Here is a 22,671-nt window from a genome sequence, read left to right as displayed (position 1 = left end):
TATAAATATTTATATAATATTTAATTTTTATATACAAATACAAATATTTGTTTTTATAATAATATTTTTATTTTATTTGGTTTATTATTATTATTATTATTAAATCTTTAAAGGTGCTATATCAAATATTTCTTTATTTTAATATTAATAAAGTATTTTATTTTTTATATTATTATCATAACAATATTATTATTAAATCATTAAATGTGCTATATGAAAATAGTTATTTGTGCATTTTAATAATAATCAATAATTTAATGTTGTTTTTATATTAATATTATTAATATTATACATATTAAAAACCTTTATGACCTGTATTATTATTATTATTAGTAGTAGTAGTAGTATAACACATTTATATAATATTTTATATTTATAAAAAAATAATATTTTTATTTTGTTGCATTTGTGTATATATGAAGAGTTTAGTTCCAAAACGCGATAAACGCCTTTTTTTGTTTATTTTTTTTGAGTTTCCGCCAAAATCAGTATTGTATCTGGTCGGTATTGAAAAGTCAATTTTTAATTTTAAGCAAAATGCGATATCCGCCGAGTTATTCTGTCATGTTTTCTTCCTTTCTTTCCAAACTGCGACAAAAGTCTCCCTTCTCTGCAGAATGCGATATATCCACTCAACCAATCACAGCGCACCATTCAACGCACTCTAGACAGTAACAACCGATCACAGCGCACCATTCCACACACTCTAGAATGGCGGCGCTTTGAATACACCCGGCATCCTAGTTTTCCTCATCTACTTTGTACTTTGTGATCAACAAACAAACTTAGGGCTGCACGATAAATCGCATGTGATTGTCATGCGCATCTCGTCAGTAAAGCCGGTTCTGTGATTAATAGTAAATCTCCATCACATGCTTTCAGATGGAGCGGCATTTAATACACAGAGCCGTAGATCACTGCTATATCGCGTTCATAATCGCAGATGAGTCACATTCGATTATGAACGCGATATTGCGTAGCTTGTCAGTGTAAGTGTTTTGATTAATGCCATTAATGTTTTTGTTAATACAGCGTATAGCAATGTAACATGGCAAAGATGAATGCACTTTTGGAAGTTGAATGTAAGGGAAATGTCATTTTGGAATTTCTGTGGTTTAATGTGATATTGTTGTTCATGTATGTTCATGATGAAATTTTCTTTTATTGTTGTTATTAATTTATAGCATTAACAAGACGACCCGACCCGTTGAATTCATTTTGGCAGCGATGACTGATTGAATATATTTTTAGTCCAGTGCCTGCATATAAGATTAGTATTGACTAAGTTCAGAGGCTGTCATATGTGGATCAACTTACTATGTTGTGTATTTTTAACAGTTTCAATATGAAAAATTACTTTTACATTGATTCAATGGATTTATTGCATTTTGAAGGAAAAAAAAGTGGCATGGATTTAGTGCATTTTGGGGAAAACATTTTTTATGTAATAAATCTTTGAAAATCAAAATCTAGATTAGAATTTTTAATGTTATTATAACCTAAAGATGCTATGTGAATGTTTGAAACCGAAAATAGTGGTTTTCATCTAGCCACTTTCTTGGTAAAAAACCCCACATTTTTACTCAAATTAATCAAAATGTGTGTGTATATATATATAATTTTATATTTATGAATCTAAATTTATCTTTTCTTTTAGCTTATACATATATACACCTTAGCTCCGCCCTCTTCTGCTTGTGTGACACTCTTAACTCCGCCTCCTCTTACCTCATGTCACTCTGTTTGCTCTGACCTGGTATCTGGGCGTCTGTGTCTTATAAAGTTAGTAGCAGACATTACGACATATTGTGTCAGACACTCTTGAAGGGAAGTGATGTCATTTCAGAGGCTGTGGGACTCGTAATGAGGACCGTAAGTTCTCTGTGTGCCGAGTGATTGAACACCCTCTCCTTCCCTTTCAGAACCCACAGGTGGAAAATCACAAATACTGACCAGATCTGTCCTGATGTGAGCTGCTGCGTACGACTCTCTTTTACCGAGCAGCAGAGAGGCAGCATCTGAATGATTATTGAAAATCACATTCTGTTCTACAGACATTAGTTTCTGTTCAAATAGTGATGAGCTGCATTTTCGTACATGCACCTTTCACCTGCCGTCTCTTCTGCTCTTCCTCCTCTGTGGTATGTCAGAATCCATCCGAGTGTATTGGAGCATCTGCATGAGATACGGAGAGAAATCTGTGCATGGCAAATGCTGCAATTAACCCTCATTATTTTCCCTCAGACAGAGCCAAAGCAGGTCAAATCCAGAAATGTCACTGCTGCAGAAAAACCTTCAATTAGAGCAATGGTTTTGTGTAGCAGACAATGCAACCTCCGTGTTTGTTTGTTTTATTTATTTATTCATTTTTTAAGACTAAAATTCACTACCTTTAAACATTTATTATTATTATTAACAAAATATTATGATTTATTATTATTAAACCTTTAGAAGCGCTATATAAATTACATTTATTTTAATTATTTTTTATTTTGTTTATATTATTATTATTGTTATTATTATAAAAAATTTGAAACGGGTATAATATATTTATTATTATTATTATTAATCTTTAAACGTGCTGTATACAATTCATTCATTAATTAATTTATTTATTTATTCATTCATTCATTTAATTTAATTTCAACATTTTGACAATAATCTAACATATTTCCAAATTATACACGATAATTCGAATAAATTGGATTTTGTTTCGGCACTTTTCTGTGAAAAGTGGCCTTTAAAATGTGAATGAGGAACATGTATTAAATAAGTATATTGGGTACATTTTGATTTCATTTTGGCTTTAATAAATCAAGCATGTGAGGACATTTGTAAGCATTTTTGGGTGATGCAAATATTTTAATAAATGCTATGAATTTAATCATTTTGAACTGACTCGCAGAAATGAATCACACTTTCCAACTCAGCACCATTTATTGTATAAAAGTTTAAATTAGACCTTTAAAACATCTCTGTTTTAATAATCACAACACTATACTGACACACGCTCTATAAGAAACGTAATATCCTAGTAAAATGGGGTAATGGGGTACCATAACAATATTGGTTAATTTCATATAACCAGCGAAATCATTGCAGATATATCTTGAATATTTCATATACCGCCCAGCCCTACTGCAACGGATGTCGTACATTTGAGGATTTGTGCTTTTAGTTTTGTGTTTTTATGTTCTTGCAGTCTTGCAGACCATTTAAGTCTGTGTTGATGAAAGTCTCATTCATCATATTTATGTCCCGTTTCTAAAAATAACCCAGAATGTTTCTCGCTTGAATGAATTTGTGTGTGCGTTTAGAAGCTTATGCTGTTATCCGTATGCCCTGCAGAGATAAAATATATCCACCTGAGTGTGTTCCAGAGAGTCACTGCGGCACACGCACTCCATCGCCTTATTTATTACCAAGTTTTTCCACCTCATCATATTTCAAACTGTCACGTTATGGATTTTAATTTTTATTTCGAGTGCTAAATGCCGGACAAACAGATGCGCTGAGAGATAGAAAGGCGGATGGAGAGAGAGATGGAGAGCGAAGCGTTTGAGTGATGTTCACGTCCTCTGAATGTGAGGAATTATTGCTGTATAATAGCGTCCTCTCCTCACATAAGTCACATAAGATAGTGATCTCTCTTTTCTCTCGCGCTGTTTCTCAGGCCTCTGGCCGCTGTGTTAATGTGTGCCGTATGTCTAATGTATGTTGTTTTGTGCTTTCAGATGGTATTAGTGTAACAGGTCTGCCCGTCTCCAGCCCACTGCGGCAGGTTCTAAAGCCACGCGCTGAAAATAAACCAGTCGGCAGTGATGCCAGCAAGAACGAATTCAATCACGTCAAGGTAGGAATTCTGTCCTCGAGCTACACACACTTAACTTTTTTTGCTAATGCTCTGCTCTAGAGCCGTAGTGCACTTGATTTCTGTAGAACACTTGTTAGTACACTAGCTAGGTGTGATGCTGTTTTAATGGTTACTTGGGTTCTAATTATGACATCACACTGGAATGCTCCGCCCACATTCAGGTCGCATTGTGAATCAGTCTTATACTTATTCTCTGTGTAGAGCAGGGCTGTCCAAACTCGGTCCTGGAGGGTCGGTGTCCTGAAGAGTTTAGCTCCAACCCTAATTAAACACACCTGAACCAGCTAATCAAGCTCTTACTAGGCATACTAGAAACTTAAAGGCAGGTGTGTTGAGGCAAGTTGGAGCTAAACTCTGCAGGACACCAGCCCCCCAGGACCGAGTTTGGGTAGCCCTGGTGTAGAGCATATCGGATTTTTTTCTGATTGGCCTTTTTTTAGTTGAATCACGTGTTTTTCCCTGCATTGAAGTTGTAAAACAGTATTATTTATCCCTTACATCAGTCTGTAGTGAGCAGGGGTATCTTTAATTTGGTCTCTCTGTCCATGGTGCTGAAGTTTTGTGTGTCTCTGTCCATGGTGCTGGAGTTTTGTGTGCGTCTCTGTCCATGGTGCTGAAGTCCATAAGTCCATAATAATTTTAGCAGAAGTCAGATTTGAGTTGACCTGTTGGTGAGATTTCAGTTCATATGAGCTCAGCTTTTCTCTTTGTTATTGAGCAGATTGAAATGTTCTTTTCTGAGTAGTCCATTGTTCATTTCTCAGTATATAAAGGGCAAGAATCCCACTGGCAATCATGTTTGTGAATATACACATTGAGACTGCTGCTGGATGAAGATGATTTTTTTGTATTATTTAAATTTTTTGTTTGTTTAAACAAAATAAATAGAAATTAATTTATTTAGATTTTATTTTGATTTGATGGTATTTCTATATTTTATTTATTTATTTTTTGTGTTGCTTTATTTATATTTATATTATAATTTATTTTATATAGTGCCTGTCAGTTGAAGTGATATAATCAATCCAAATTGTATTTTATTTAATATTTATGAATTTTGTCTTGTTTTATTTATATTTAACTTTTTAATTAACTTTTTTATTTGATTAAATTTGTATAATTGTAATTATTTTTTATATATAAAAAAAACACTGGTCAGGGGTAGTGCTATAATCAATCCAATATGTAATAGAGGAATGGACCATCATCTGAAGGATTGTTCATGCTGACGGTGATCTGCAGTTGCACTAAGACAGGTGGTCATTCATTTTCAAAGTTTCTGGCAACCTGAGTGCACTGCAAAAACAATTTTCTTTGTATTGTAAAACAAGCAACATGGCATATGATAATAAATCGTTCTAAGAGAGAACTCTAACTCAAGTTAATGGGATTTATGCTTAAAATGCTCAGCAAAGACAAAATAAGCTTAATTCAAAAAGCAAACATGTTTATTTTGTCTCACCCCATTAGCAAATAGTTTTTTTTTCCTTGTTTAAAGCCTAAACTAATTTCCGCTTCAGGATGCAAATTTTAAGACACAAGAAAACTAATTTGTTGTTGAATTAAATTACACATGATTTTTACCAGCAGTACACCTCATTTGTGATAAGATTTTAAAAAGCTATTAGCTGCAACATCGGGACGTCCAGCCTCAGGAACGCCCAGTAGCGACCCGCCGTCCTCCAACGGCAAAATCACTCTGTGTGAACGGGGCATGAGACTGACAATCCATCTACCTCCATCCCTCCTGTCATCACTGCATAATTTAGTGCCATTTTCGGCAGAAAGAAAGAGTTTGAGGACACTGGGGTGAGAGTATACAGATGCATCCTGAATGGAAATGAGACGAACAGGGAAGCTAGAGTAAGTAATGAGAGGAGGAAGTGTTGAGTGACAGGACACATCAACGCTGCAGGATATATCCCAGCCTGAGACGCTCTGAATGTTTGAATCCAGACGAGCTGAAGGTAATCATTCTGTGGCTTGACTGACAGCGTCCGACTGAGACTCACAACATGAAGTGTCTTTACTCACTTCCCCTCTCATAACCCTATCAGTACTGTCCACTGAGAGAGAGAGTGACGGTGTCCTGGCCCTCACTATCTCCAAACCCCCAAACGGTTTAGCAGTGAAGAGAAGTCTCCAGCTCAGCTGTTTCCAGTGCAGTCTTTCTTTCTTCTTGTCCTGGCAGGGACTGCAGAGTGATAAAGGAGACAGAGAGAATCCGGTCTGCTCTGCTGGGCAGGCCAAACACAATAAGAGATGGGATTGAAGCTGTTGGAGAGGGAAGATTAGGGTCAGATACCTGAGAGAGAGAGAGAGAGAGAGAGAGAGAGAGAGAGAGAGAGAGAGAGAGACCGAGAGAGAGTGTGTGCTTGTGTGTGCTCAAGAGGAGAGATGATTTGCTGCTCAGGAAACATGGCTTATTATTATCAATGTTGAAAGTAGTTGGCACGTAATGTTTTTGTGGAAAATGTGATGATACTTTGTTTCAGGATTCTTTGATGAATAGAAAATCAAGAAGGACAGCATTATTTAAAATAGAAGTCTTTTTGTAACATTACATGCCTTTATTGTCACTTTTTTATCAATTTTATGTATTAAAATTATTAATTTCTTAAAAAAAAAAAAGTTTACTAACCCTAAACGTTTGATCTGTAGTTTCTTCCACTTTGAGCACCTATTCATAGGATTTGTTTTATAACAATTAGGAGGATTTTTTTTCTCTTTCATTATATGAATGTCACGTAAAGACAAGTTGTCTATATTTATTTTTGATTATTTTCTAAATGTATTTTATGTGTGGATTTTGTATTTCTACCCAGATATTCTTTTAAACTATGAAATATATGAACTATATCTGTTTATATATATATATATATATTTATATATATATATATATATATATATATACTTTTTTACATTTAAAACAAATCTATACAAACTGATCTAGACATTTATAAATTAAACAAACACACCTGATATAATTTAAACAAATAGTTAATCATAAATCATTTCAGTTTTTAATTTATGAAATTATTTTTATATAATTTATCAAAATTATGATTGGCTGACACCTCTAACAATATTTTAATATTGCTAATACTAATACTAATATAGTTTGTATACTTGTTTACCAAAAAGACAACAGTGCCAGTTGAAGAGCTTGAGATACAATTTGAGACGTGATGTGTGAATGAAGACAAATGAAGCTAAATATCATTTGTGAACAGAATATTTGATTGTGTCTCAGAAAAGTGTGAAAGTAGTATTTAATTGGGTTTATTCAGGATACATAAATGCAAGCTATGAGATTACCCTCAGCAAGACAAATGAGTTGACCAGAAAAAAAAAATAAAAATGACAAAAGAACCCATAGTTGAAGAAACACGACAGATCTTTATTGTGTATTTCCTTTAAAGCCATATGAGGTGTTACATTCACAAAAATAGCTGTTGGATCCAATTCCAAAAGTGCCAAAACTGGGTTCGGCTTGTTCCAGCACAAATATAAATTTACAACCTCCAAATTCAGATCGTATCAGAAGTGATTTAAAGGGATAGCTCACCGAAAAACGAAAATTTGCTGAAAATGTGCTCACCCTCAGGCCATCCAAGATGAGTTTGTTCGTTCATTGGAAGAATTTTGAGAAAGATTTTTAGAAATGAATCTTTGCATCACTTGCTCTCCAATGGATCCTCTGCAGTGAATGGGTGCCGTCAGAATGAGAGTCCAAACAGATGATAAAACATCACAAGTAATATAAGTAATCCACAAGGCACGTAGTTTCTAATAGATCCATAATCAAGATGTTTTTAACTTCAAACAATGTTTCCAGCTAAAATGCATATCTGTTGCTTTCTCCAGTGAAAAGGTAATCTTGTTTGAATCAGGAAAGAAATATGCACAGATCAAGCACCATTTTTTATTATTTTTTTTTTACTGGAGAAGGCATTATTAGGGATTATGGACTGATATTTTGGCCAGAAGTGACAGTATAAAGTTAAAACACCTTGATGGATTTGTTTATTATTAAAAACATGCAGCTTTTTACTTCACAAGACATTAACTGATGGACTGGAGTGGTGTGGATTAGTGTGATGTTTTTATCAGCTGTTTGGACTGACGGCACCCATTCACTGCAGAGGATCCATTGGTGATCAAGTGATGTAATGCTACATTTCTCCAAATCGGTTCAGATGAACAAACAACTGGGTGAACTGTTCCTTTGATTTGTTGGAAATTGTTGTTTGATTCACTGTTTTACTCATGGTTTTATCCCCTTAGTTTTAGTATCAAAACACAAGCTGTACAGAATGCCACATGCATCTGTCTGCTGTCAAAGCATCGCAAGAGATGCGAAGAATGCACGCTGCTCGCCAAGGGCAATTTCTTCGAAGAGAAAATGATTCAGTGGATTTCGGTACAGTTGGAATGTTTGTCATTCACAAACTTCTTCATATTCACTGCTCACTGCATGTTTGTTCATTGATTATTTTGGCTGATTTGATGGTGCTTTAAAACTAAGGATGCTGTGCACTTGCTCTGTTTAACATAAATTAATCATGTTAAACATGAAATCAATCGTATCCCATTTCCAAGCTGGATTTAGACTCTTACACTCTTTCTTCCTTTTCAATCTCTTTTTTTTAAAGGATGTTTTCCTCAGTCTGTATTTTCCCAGTGTTTCGTCCTCAGGTTTCGAAATTTTTAAAACAGCACATGCAATTTCGTCATTGTTTCTTCGGCCAGACGGTGAAGAAGCATTTGAATAATTCCTCAGATGGTGCTGGAGGAAGAGCGAATCAATACGAGCTCTGATGTGAGTTCAGTTCAGTAGATTAATGACTCCCTCTAACAATATTTTAATATTGCTAATACTAATACTAATATAGTTTGTATACTTGTTTACCAAAAAGACAACAGTGCCAGTTGAAGAGCTTGAGATACAATTTGAGACGTGATGTGTGAATGAAGACAAATGAAGCTAAATATCATTTGTGAACAGAATATTTGATTGTGTCTCAGAAAAGTGTGAAAGTAGTATTTAATTGGGTTTATTCAGGATACATAAATGCAAGCTATGAGATTACCCTCAGCAAGACAAATGAGTTGACCAGAAAAAAAAAATAAAAATGACAAAAGAACCCATAGTTGAAGAAACACGACAGATCTTTATTGTGTATTTCCTTTAAAGCCATATGAGGTGTTACATTCACAAAAATAGCTGTTGGATCCAATTCCAAAAGTGCCAAAACTGGGTTCGGCTTGTTCCAGCACAAATATAAATTTACAACCTCCAAATTCAGATCGTATCAGAAGTGATTTAAAGGGATAGCTCACCGAAAAACGAAAATTTGCTGAAAATGTGCTCACCCTCAGGCCATCCAAGATGAGTTTGTTCGTTCATTGGAAGAATTTTGAGAAAGATTTTTAGAAATGAATCTTTGCATCACTTGCTCTCCAATGGATCCTCTGCAGTGAATGGGTGCCGTCAGAATGAGAGTCCAAACAGATGATAAAACATCACAAGTAATATAAGTAATCCACAAGGCACGTAGTTTCTAATAGATCCATAATCAAGATGTTTTTAACTTCAAACAATGTTTCCAGCTAAAATGCATATCTGTTGCTTTCTCCAGTGAAAAGGTAATCTTGTTTGAATCAGGAAAGAAATATGCACAGATCAAGCACCATTTTTTATTATTTTTTTTTACTGGAGAAGGCATTATTAGGGATTATGGACTGATATTTTGGCCAGAAGTGACAGTTTAAAGTTAAAACACCTTGATGGATTTGTTTATTATTAAAAACATGCAGCTTTTTACTTCACAAGACATTAACTGATGGACTGGAGTGGTGTGGATTAGTGTGATGTTTTTATCAGCTGTTTGGACTGACGGCACCCATTCACTGCAGAGGATCCATTGGTGATCAAGTGATGTAATGCTACATTTCTCCAAATCGGTTCAGATGAACAAACAACTGGGTGAACTGTTCCTTTGATTTGTTGGAAATTGTTGTTTGATTCACTGTTTTACTCATGGTTTTATCCCCTTAGTTTTAGTATCAAAACACAAGCTGTACAGAATGCCACATGCATCTGTCTGCTGTCAAAGCATCGCAAGAGATGCGAAGAATGCACGCTGCTCGCCAAGGGCAATTTCTTCGAAGAGAAAATGATTCAGTGGATTTCGGTACAGTTGGAATGTTTGTCATTCACAAACTTCTTCATATTCACTGCTCACTGCATGTTTGTTCATTGATTATTTTGGCTGATTTGATGGTGCTTTAAAACTAAGGATGCTGTGCACTTGCTCTGTTTAACATAAATTAATCATGTTAAACATGAAATCAATCGTATCCCATTTCCAAGCTGGATTTAGACTCTTACACTCTTTCTTCCTTTTCAATCTCTTTTTTTTAAAGGATGTTTTCCTCAGTCTGTATTTTCCCAGTGTTTCGTCCTCAGGTTTCGAAATTTTTAAAACAGCACATGCAATTTCGTCATTGTTTCTTCGGCCAGACGGTGAAGAAGCATTTGAATAATTCCTCAGATGGTGCTGGAGGAAGAGCGAATCAATACGAGCTCTGATGTGAGTTCAGTTCAGTAGATTAATGACTCATTTTCTGCCGGTATGGAAACAGATCATCACATGTGACCCCCGACGGGTCCTGTGTGCGAATGCATGTGTCACGGCACAATGTGCTCGTGACAGATCCTGCCGGGCACAAACTCTTAAATTAAGCTGTTTGGTTTCGACGCGCTCCGCTGCATTTGTGAGTTTGCACACGCATAGTATATTTCATCATCTAGCCTCGTGATTAGTTTGTTTACTTGTTTTGTGCATGTAAAGGAAATGAAAAGCACTCTTTTTCCCATCAGCGGCTGATATCCAGAGCTGCTTTATTGAAGATGAGCAGGAAAGTTAAAAGTAAATGATCATAAGGGTTTATGAAGTCTGATATGCTGCTTTGGCTATCCATCTACACACGCGTAGATTTGCACAGTTAGATGCTGCTTTTTTACTTTAGCATCTGCTTTTGTTGTGGCGGTAGGTTCGATTACTTCTGATTAAATCAACCCATAATGCAGTATATAGTTGTTCATATATATGTGCAGATGTAGCGTGTTAATACAGAAATCACAGAAACTTTTCTTTCTTTAAAGTTTAAACAAAGTCCTACATTAATGATACGAATGAGAACACATACTTGTTCTCCTTCCCTTCAGGCCAGTGTGTCTTTAAATGAAAGCTCTAAAGACCAAACACATTAGTGATGTGAGGAGATATTTTCACCACATACTCCAGATATGAGTCACGCAGCACCGGGAGGCTTTCCAGCACTTTGTAGCAATACTTTGAGTCCCTAGAAGTGAGCTAATTTTGCATAAAAATCTCTCTATGGGGATTTTATGAAGGTAAAAATTATTTGATAATATGTATGTGGTATATTGTGGTAAAATCCAAAAATGTCTTTTAGTAGTGTGGTGAGGGTTTGCGCTAAAAGTTTAATGGTCAGTAATATTAAATTTTTTTGTAAGAAAGTGATACTTTTATTTAGCTACGACACATTAAATTTATCAAAAATGACAGTAAATATTTTTATGTTAGACTTAAATTGTTAACTATTACACAGCCGTTACTTCAGTCTTCAGTGTCACATGATCTTCAGAAATCATTTCTAAAATGCTTATTTGGTGCTCGTGAAACATTTATAATTATCAGTGTTGAAAACAGCTGTGCTGCTTATTTTGTACTTTTTTTTTGACATTATAAATGTCTTTACTGACCCCAAACTTTTGGATAGAAGCGTACAGTACATAAAAAAAATCAAGAAATATTTGTTTCCCTCTAAATTAAGCCTTGTAAAGTAAAAAAGATGTAGACCCTCCCACCTATTTTCCTCTTATCCTGCACCTCTCATACTCATTGGGTCCAGTTTGAGGTGATTCACTCTCACTGTGGGGGTCTGAGAGGGGCAGCTGGGGCATCAGGAGGCTCAAGGGGCAGTTAAATGCTGTGAAGAGGTAAGTGATGTGATCACTTAGTGGAGACTGGAGAGATGAAACCCAGCGAGAGAGGGAAGATCCGTATCAGCAGCTGGAGTCGTGCCCGAGTGTGTGTGTGTCTGGCAGCTCATCTGTGAGATGATGTATGGCAGTTATTCTGTAGCTCTGACTACTGTGTAAGCACTTTCAGCAGCCAACCGCAGGGAAACACACACACACACACACACGCGCGCGCAAGAAGATGCTCTATGCTTCAACCTTCTATCAATAGCGCAAAAAGTATGCATTTGGCGTGAGTCTATGTGTATGCGCTTTGACTCCAAAACCCTTAGAAATCAAAACCCTTAGTGGACCGCATTGGAAAATGAAGCAGGTTTACAAACCAGTGAGAAGTGAGATTAAATGCACGTTTATTTAGCAGTTACGCATGTGTGAGCATGAATGCAACTCAGTCTTTTCTAAAGATCATCTTTGCAGGACAGATACTCATAAACAAGATATGACCTTTACAAATGAAAGGAGATGAAAATAAGAAAGATTTCAGTTTAAAATTGAATATGAAATCAAAACGGACCTGTTGACATTCTTAACAAACAACTCTGGTCTGGTCTTATTGTGCATGATTTATCAGTCTATGTTATTCCAACGTAATAAATATATAATCTCTCAAAGGAAAATAATAATATATAGTTGATATAATATAAAATATTTTAAATAATTAAATATCAATGTAAATAACATTTCACAATCCTATCAAATCTACTGTATGTCCCACAAAATAGTCAGATTCATGTTTAAAAAAAGATGCATTTTGCAACCCTAACTCATGTGTTGTTAATGTTTCATGTTCTCAATTTTCTCTAAAATACTTTATAGCAATGTTGAATCCATTAATATTAGTTAATAGAATTTTACAACATTTATTAATCTTGGCTACATTTACTTTCTACTAGTTAACAGAACAGGAGGAATTGTGTAGTCTTTTGAAATAAGTGTTTGTTGTACTATGAAAACATACTGTTTTAATTTAAGCCCAAAAATTGCTTTCCACTAAAGAACATTTACTGAATGACATCTGAATTTATGATTATGATTGGATGTCACATGTGGTGATATGCGTGAATGCTGTTGCTCATTTCACGTTTAAATTGTGTTTCCTTAAATCACATTAACAAAAAAACACACCGCTTACTTTAAAAGCCAGAGAGAGGGAGGGGGAAAAAAACATAATTTTTTTTTCTTTGGGACAGAAACCTGACTATCATAAATGAACCTCAAAGGGACAAAATTAATGAATTGCTAAAAAAAAAAAAAAAGCATATGCCTACTCGCATTTCTGTTTTAGCCCATCAAGAGACGGAAGGCCATTTAAGACAGACGTTAAACGAAAACTAAAAGCGGCGGGTCTGAAAATAAACAACGAAACTCCGCCGAGACTCTGAGCGCACCATCTGCATCTCCATGGAAATGCTAGCAACACTGTGCAGTGCTGCAGTGTGTGTGTGTGTGTGTGTACACGGTTTTAGTTAGGACTAGTTTTGTGGGGTTTCATGTGTTAGAAAGTGCACATACAGTTGTGTATTTGTGTGTATTTATTTGTTTGTTTCAACTTTATGTGCCTAGAGTGGCACAAAGCACGCAATTGTATTTTAGCAACTGATGAGTGTGGCATTTTCATAGTTATATATGGGTGGCATCGGCCCTCAAGAAACAAAACACACACAGTTACCTAGCTGTTTGAATGAAGACATGCCATAGACAACTAAATAGTTGTAATTACTACATACTGTCTCTGTCTCTAGTTAGGACTTGTAGATCACTGTGAGTGTATTTAACTGCATTTTTGTGTATGTGTGTATGCATTTGTTTGCGTTTTGAGTGTCTATGTAAGTGTGGCGGAGCGCTGAATTGGCTTTAATAAGACAAAAAGAATGTGTTTCCTGAAATTGCAAGGGGAAAAAATGCTATTGAATTGCACACAATAGAAAACATACAGCACGAGCAGTGTAGTCCAATTCACAATGAATGATGATTATGAGCGGATTCTTTTAATTAATAATTAAAAAAAACTTTTAAATGTAAGTATATATGTTAGAATGAAACATTTAAAAAAATAATATCTATATATAGATATCGTAGCTGATTGTGGCTTTGAGTGTATTTTTATGCCGTGTGCGTCTCAGTCCATGTGTGTAATCTGGCCAACCAGACCGAACAGATTTCCATATGCTTACACACACACACACACACACACACACTCAGTCATTGATGTGTGTGATTTGATGGATGGCTCAGTCTGGCTTGTTTGTGTTTTACATGGATGCCAGCGTGTGTGTGTTGTACATGAACAGCTGGTTTCTTGGCTGTCAGTGTGTCAGAATGTGTGTAGGACAGCAGACTGTCACTGAGACACAGGTTTGAACGTGCTTGGTTTGCCTCATCACTATTATTATTTCTCATTGTTAGGGTTAACATTTGAAACCCTTATTTGAAACCGCTAACTCTAATGCCCTGTTCACACACCACTGAACTGTATTGGTAGTTTCTAGCAGACGTTTCTGCCTTAGACTTAAGGAGTTTTATTTAGAATTTTATATTTTGTTAGTAAGGGTTCAAAATTCTGCATGTTTTTTTTTTTCAATTAATACTTTTTATTCAGAAAGGATACATTAAACTGATCAAAAGCAACAGTAAAGACGTTTATAATGCAACAAAAGATTTCTATTTCAAATAAATGCTGCTTTTTTTGAACTTTCTAATCATCAGAATTCTGAAAAAGCAGCAAATAAGCATATGCTCTCTGAAGTATGTTGGCCCAGTAGTGCACAACACAATGAAATCTTCACACACATCGGGAACAAGCCGCAACACAATAGAAACAAGTCAGAACACAATGGAAATAATCCACAACACAACGAAATTAGCGCAACACAATGGAAACAAGCCACAACACAACGAAATTAGCACAACAAGATGGAAACAAGCCGCAACACAACGGAAAACAAGCCACAACACATCAAAATTAGCACAACACAATGACAACAAGCCTCAACACAACTAAATCTCCACACACAACGGAAATAATTCGCAACACAATGGAAACAAGCCACAACACAACAAAAACTCTACACACAACAGAAACAAGCCACAACACAGTGGAAACAAGCATAACAGAACGAAATCTCCACACAACGGAAACAAGCTGCAACATAACAGATACAAGCCGCAACACAATGAAAACAAGCCGCAACACAACGAAAACAAGTTGCAACACAAAGGAAATTATGTGTCTTCTTCGCTTAACAAGCAATAATGACCACTGACGACTTGAATTAAAACAAAGAACTGATTTACTGGAGTCTCAGGTTTTTTTACAGGGATGAATTCACTTTTGCAGCGCACACACAACGTTACTCAGTCAGTTTACTTCTTCTCAGCGAGCTTTCTATCTGAACAGCATTATGGGCAATGTTTTCTTAAAATGGAAACATCCCAATAAATGACTATATAAATGGTTTCTGTTCTTATTATTGAAAACAATGAATTAAACATTATACTAAGCATTTATGACTATGTTGAGTGACTATGACTATGAATATTAAACTAATTTAAGTCGCAACAGGAAACAAGCCACAACACAATGAAATTAGCACAACACAACGAAAACAAGCCGCAACACAGCAAAATTAGCACAGCACAACGACATTAGTCCTATGCATTGTGTTGTGGAAATTTCATTGTATTGTGCACTACTGGGCCACCTTACTGAAGGATCATGTGATGCTGAAGACTGGAGTAATGATGCTGAAACTTTGTTTATTGTATGACACATCCACATTGGTCACTGGTCACTGACATTAGAAATCGGCAGCTTCAATTGACACTGAATTTCTTCTGGTAAACGTGCGTGTATTTGTGTTTGTGTGTGTGTTTGGGTAACCTGATGCCATAGAGATCTGCTTTTACAACACAAAGGTCACTAGAGACCAGTGCTGATAAACACATCTGATAACCTGCTGTTATCAGGATATGAGCGCACACACACACACGTCTATTCAGGCTATCTGAGAAATTTTTATTTATATAGTGCCTTTCCATAGCTCAAGGCCACTTTACATAGTGCTATACAAAACATTTGCACACTCATACACAATACAAACACATAGGCCACATATAGCCACATTATCCAAAATACATATTAAAAATATAAATTTTTAGCAGAGTCTTGAAGGTAGACAAAGATGATATATTACGAAGTGTAAGGGGTAGCCAATTCCATAATTTAGGAGCATTAACACTAAATGACCTACCACCTACAGTGGACAGCCGAAAGCGAGGAATGGACAAATGACCAAGCTCAGATGATCTGAGGGACTAGGCAGGAGAGTAGGAGTACAGTAGGTCAGACAGATATGGAGGCGCAAGACCATTTAATGCCTTAAATGTTAGAAGTAATATCTTAAAGTGGATACGTGATGCAACAGGTAGCCAGTGAAGATCATGCAGTAGAGGAGTAATGTGAGCTGAACGCCTGGTGGAGGTGAGAACTCTTGCTGCTGAGTTTTGAACATACTGTTACCTTGCAATCCAGACGTGATGTGATTAATGCATGAATTAAGATTTCAGCATCAGCTAGAGTTAGAGAAGATCGAAGACGTGCAATATTACGAAGATGGAAAAAAGAGGTTTTAACAACAGAAGAAATATGAGCGGCAAAAGATAGAGAAAAATCAAATAAGACACCAAGATTATGGACAGATGAAGAAGGCTTAACATGAACCCCGTCAATTTCAAAGGACAGGTCCGTCCTTTTGACTGAGGTAGCAGAACCAATCATCAATATTTCAGTTATGTTATTATTTAGTTTAAGGAAATTCAAGGACTCCCAATGCTTGATATGTCATTAACATAGAAATTAAATTGAAGTCCATGCATGCGTATGATGTCACCAAGTCGATATATATAAATGATAAACAGAAGTGGACCAAGAACTGAACCTTGAGGAACACCCTGTGAAACTGGAGCAGGTGCAGATTTATACCCTTGTATGGTGATATAATATTTTCTATCGCCAATGTATGAAATAAGCCTGGAAAGAGCTGAACCAGTGATACCGATATCAGAAAGGCGAGAGATGAGTATTTCATGGCAGACTGTGTCAAATGCAGAGCTTAGATCGAGAAGAATCAAGATGTTTATTAACCCAGAATCCAAGGACAGAAGAATGTCATTAACCACACAAAGAAGAGCAGTTTCAGTGCTATGTGATGAACGAAATCCTGACTGAAAAAGTTCAAAAAGGCCATTAGCATTTAAGTAAGGTCCCAATTGTTAAGCCACAACGTTTTCAAGAGTTTTACTTAAGAATGGTAAATTTGAGATTGGCCTATAATTGTTCATGTCTAGATGGTCAAGAACCGTTTTTTTTTTAAGAATGGGGGTCACTGCAGCCATTTTTAATTCTGCTGGAACAATGGCAGATGCTAAACTACAGTTAATCATATGTGTTATGAAAGGTTCAACCTCAGGAACACACATCTTAAGCAAAACAGTAGGTGTAGGATCAATGTGGCAGGATGTAGAATTTGACTTCACAATTAGATCACTTGTGGCAGCAGAAGTAATGAGAGTAAAAGCAGAAAGAGAGTATGTTGAGTGAGCCGAGTCAGCGGACATCAAGTGAACATTTGAGTCAGTTGTATGAGGGGTGTCTTTGTAAATGGATTCAGTGATTGACTTCAGTTTGTCTGAAAAGTAATGAGAAAAGTTATTCACAAGCACCTCAGAACCAGAAATAACATGTTGTGGATGGTTAGTGAGTTTGTTGACCATAGCAAACAGTGATTTGGGCCTGCACATGGAATTCTTAATGGTAGAAGAGACAAATGAGGATCTTGCAGCATTGAGGGCTGTACGGTAATTGAGCAAATGTTCTTTCAAAACCAAAGAGTGCACAATGAGTCCAGTTTTCCTGTACAGTCTTTCCAAGCGACGTCCCATAGCTTTCATTGCTCGAAGTTCCGGAGTGAACCAAGGTGAAACGTGCAGATGGAACCAGTCTAGTTTTAACAGGAGCATGTTTCTCAAGTATTTGGGAAATTGTATTATTATAGATGCTGCATATTTCTGATGGACAGTTGGATAATAAACAGTCTGACAAGGTAGAAACCCTTATTGAATCAGAAAAAGCAGATGGATCCACAGAACAGATTTTACGATAAGTGAGCTTTTTTTTTTTCACAGGCGATGTAGAAATTGGAAAACTAAAACTGAAGTTTAGTATTTAGTTTGTGATCTGAAAAAGCTAAATCGGTTCCACTAACAAGAATATTATATAAGCCAGATGTACATATGAGATCCAATATATGACCCCTGGAGTGAGTAGCAAAAGTTACATGTTGAGTTAGACTGAAACAGTCCAGAACAGACATCAATTCGTTGCGTTGTACAGTGTTTTCATGTATATTAAAATCACCAAGAAAAATTACAGATGAATAACTAGCACAGACAAGAGTAAGTAACTCACTAATCTCAGAGAAAAAATATGAATTAAATTTTGGAGGTCGATAAATTAAGAATACAGCCATTGATGTTTTGCCAGTCATTTTCAATGCAAGATATTCAAAAGATGCAACGTCATGGAACTCAATCTTAGATATTTTGATAGTCTCACGACAAACTACAGCCAACCCTCCACCTCTACGATGGAGACAAGGTTGAGAGAAATAGATGTACCCAGGTGGTGTTAAGAGGTTTAAATTGAAAAGGTCATTGGGCCCCTGCCAGCTTTCCGTCAAAAGTAGCATGTCCAGGTTTGCGTCAATGATAATGTCATTTAGCACTGATGCTTTATCAGTTAAGTTTATCAGGTGGTAAAACATGATAATTCACTTCTTTTCGGTCTTTCATACACACTGTATCCATAATATTCTGTCTTTCTCTTCAGAACAGCTTAGTATGACTAGAGATTAAGTTTAATCGGCATTTTAGGCTGACATTGAGATGGCTGTGACAGTCAGACAGAGACTGACAGCTCTTTCAGCATAGTGCTGGAGCTTTTACTGTTATTTAAGCGTCTCCTGTTGTGTTTTTCCTGTATGTTGCATATTTATGCCTCTCAAAATCATAATTAGTCCTTCTCCTGCTCTACACTAGTCTTGCAGATCGGTCCATACTACAACCATCATTTGATTGAGATGTAGCAACATGAGTTCTTTTTTAAAGGCGTTTTTAGAGTATTTAAATTTTTTGAATATGAAAATGACAACATTTGTTTGAATTTTCTTCATTTGTTCCTTCAATTTTCATTTGAGTTTTTTTTTTTTTTTTTTTTCATTTATTCACCTGTTCTTTCATTTTGTTTATTTGTTCATTGGTAAATTAATTATTTTGTATTTATTTTGGAATTTATTCATTGGTTTGTTTGTCCATGAATTTGTTCATTAATTTTATATATATATATATATATACGTATATACAGTGGGGCAAATAAGTATTTGATACACTGCCGATATATATTGAAGATATCACATAAAAATGGCCTGGACTACTTCTTTACCCCGCTCTCTGTATCCAGTCTATTAACTCTTTAACTTTCTCTTTTATCTCAATTTAGTTCAGTTTCAATTCAGTGCTGCTTTATTAGCATGACTATTGGAGTACAATATTGCAAAAGCATTAATGACTCTCTCTCGCTCTCTCTCTCTCTCTCTCTCTCTCGCTCTCTCTTTAGTAATGGTCTGTAAGGAGGATGTAAATGAAAATGTCAGATATCTTTATGAAGTGTATTAGATTTCACATCCTCCTCTTGTAAGCCGTAAAACTCTGGGGTCTTAATAACTGTTAGGACATGACTGAGGGGCAGCGAGCTAAACGAAGGGTTCAGAAGGGTTAAACGAACCTCTGTGTTTGCGTGAGCAGAATATGTCTGCAGTTAATATTGCAGCGGTGCAGCAATGATATTAGGGCCGTTTGAAAGCTTTTGACAGTCAGAGGGGATTCTGCAGTGATCACCTTCACGCTCCCGCTGGAGCTCTTCAACATTCATCCATTTCTGCCCGAAGGTCTTTGCTCTGTGTTAATGAAACCTGAAGATCTCGTTTCACACAAGATTTCGTTTCAGTGCATCTTATTTCAGTCATTCACATTTGTTAGTTAGTTCATTCATTTGCTTGTTCATTATTGTCCCTTCATGTGCTGATGCCTCTTATTGAATGTATTTGTTTTTCATTCATTATTTCATTCATTCACTTTTTGTTTGTTGATTCCTTTGTCTATCTGTTAGTTCATTCGGTTGTTTATTTAATTTTCTCATTTGTTCATTCATTCACATATTTGTTTATTTTTTCTTGAACCCCTTCTCAAGCACCCCCCCCCCCATTTTGACATGGGGACATATATGACATATCCAAAATAAAAAGGTTGCTGCTCATTAGTCTTTCTGACTAGATACGTAATCAACATATGTTCACAAAGCTGACACATGAAAGTTTACTGTTCAAGACTTAGAATTACTCAAACTGTTATGAATATAAAGATATACTGTATAAGCTCAAACATAAAAACAAAAATAAAAATATAAAGAATATATTTTTTAAATGTTAATTATTGAGTTTAAATCACTAATTTATTTGTTTCTTCATTCATGCATCTGCTTGTTCATATTGTCATATTTTTATTGATTTTTAATCATGGCATATTTTGTTTGTTTATTAATTTATATTTTAGTATAGTTTGTTCATAAATTACTTTATTTTTTGCTCATTATTTTTTCTTTTGTGCATTCATGTGTTTATTCATTAGTTAATTTATAGTTATATGCATTAGTTTGAATCAAATTTGTATATATTACACATTTTTATGTATTTTTATCATTCATTATAATTCATTCATTTGTTATTCATTCTTTGATTTGAGTTCAGTAATTCATTCATTCATTCATTCATTCATTCATTCATTCATTCATTCATTCATTCATTCATGTATTCATTCATTCATGTGTTTGTTTATTCATTCATTCATGTGCTTGTTCATTCATGTGTTTGTTTATTCATTCATTCATGTGTTTGTTTATTAATTTATTCATGTGATTGTTCATTCATGTGTTTGTTTGTTTATTCATTCATTTATGTGTTTGTTCATTCATGTGTTTGTTTATTCATTCATTCATGTGTTTGTTTATTCATTCATTTATTCATTCATTCATTCATGTGTTTGTTTGTTTATTCATTCATTTATGTGTTTGTTCATTCATGTGTTTGTTTATTCATTCATTTATGTGTTTGTTCATTCATGTGTTTGTTTATTCATTCATTCATGTGTTTGTTCATTCACGTGTTTGTTTATTCATTCATTTGTTTGTTCATTCACGTGTTTGTTTATTCATTCATTTGTTCGTTCATTCATGTGTTTGTTCATTCATGTGTTTGTTTATTCATTCATTTGTTCGTTCATTCATGTTTGTTTATTCATTCATTCATGTTTGTTCATTCATGTTTATTCATTCATTCATTCATGTGTTTGTTTATTCATTCATTCATGTGTTTGTTCATTCATGTGTTTGTTTATTCATTCATTCATGTGCTTGTTCATTCATGTGTTTGTTTGTTTATTCATTCATTCATTCATTCATTCATGTGTTTGTTTATTCATTTATTCATGTGTTTGTTTATTCATTCATTCATTCATTCATTCGTGTGTTTGTTTATTCATTCATTCATTCATTCATGTTTGTTTGTTTATTCATTCATTTATGTGTTTGTTCATTCATGTGTTTGTTTATTCATTCATTCATGTGTTTGTTCATTCATGTGTTTGTTTATTCATTCATTCATGTGTTTGTTTATTCATTTATTCATGTGTTTGTTTATTCATTCTTTCATGTGTTTGTTTATTCATTTATTTGTTCATTCATGTGTTTGTTTATTCATTCATTCATGTTTGTTCATTAATTCGTTTGTTTATTCATTTGTTTATGCGTTTGTTTGTTTGTTTGTTCATTCATTCATTCATTTGTTCTTTCTTTTATATTTGTTCATTCGTTCGTTCATTTGTTTTTCTTTGTGCATTCATTCATTCATTCATGTGTTTGTTCCTTCATTTATTGTCTTCATTTGCTCATTGTTTTAAATTATGTTGTTCATTTGTTCGTTAGTTCCTTTATTTATTTGTACATGCATTGGCTTGGTAATTTGTACATTAATTATAATCATTATTTTATTAATCCATGTATGCATTTGTTGATTGATTTATTCATTAATTTGTTAGTTATATTGTTTGATCATTTGTTTGTTGTTCATGTATTTGTTCATTAGTTCATTTTTTTTCCCAATTGTGCATTCATTTGTTTATTTGATGGTTCTTTCATTAGTTTGTTTGCTCATTCATTTGTACACTCATTAATTTAATTTGTACATTAGAATTATTTTTAAATAATTAATTAATTTATTTCTTCATTAGTTCATTCAACATCAGTATAGATGCTCTCGGGTGATCAGACCGCAGGCTATTAAATTCACTGTGTCAGCACATCTCTCTCTCTCTCTCTCTCTCTCTCTCTCTCTCTCTCTCTCTCACTCTCTCACTTTATGGTTTGTTCTATCTTTAGCTCTCTGTGTGATTGAAATAGCTTCTCTCCGGAGGCCAGCAGCTCTCAGTGAACACACACACACACACACACACACACTCAGTAGAGCGTAGCGATTGAACGGGGTGAGGTTTCACACAACAGGAGGGTGAATGTGGATCACTCCAATAGGCCCTGCAGGAAAACCATACAAACCCA

The 22,671-nt window shown here is 35.0% G+C and overlaps 1 protein-coding gene across 1 annotated transcript in view; it reads left to right on the top strand.

Moving 5' to 3' along the window:
* trappc9 (trafficking protein particle complex subunit 9) overlaps positions 1–22,671 on the top strand; it is a 266,928-nt gene that overhangs the window by 122,937 nt on the left and 121,320 nt on the right. The window contains exon 17 of the mRNA XM_016233477.1: positions 3,735–3,853. Coding sequence (XP_016088963.1) covers positions 3,735–3,853 — 119 coding nt within the window. The remainder of the gene's footprint in view (positions 1–3,734; positions 3,854–22,671) is intronic.

Source organism: Sinocyclocheilus grahami, unplaced genomic scaffold (assembly GCF_001515645.1).
Source record: "Sinocyclocheilus grahami isolate Dianchi unplaced genomic scaffold, SAMN03320097.WGS_v1.1 scaffold432.1, whole genome shotgun sequence".
Taxonomy (NCBI): domain Eukaryota; kingdom Metazoa; phylum Chordata; class Actinopteri; order Cypriniformes; family Cyprinidae; genus Sinocyclocheilus; species Sinocyclocheilus grahami.
Note: the sequence above shows the minus strand (reverse complement) of the source record. Positions and strands in the feature narration are given on the sequence as shown.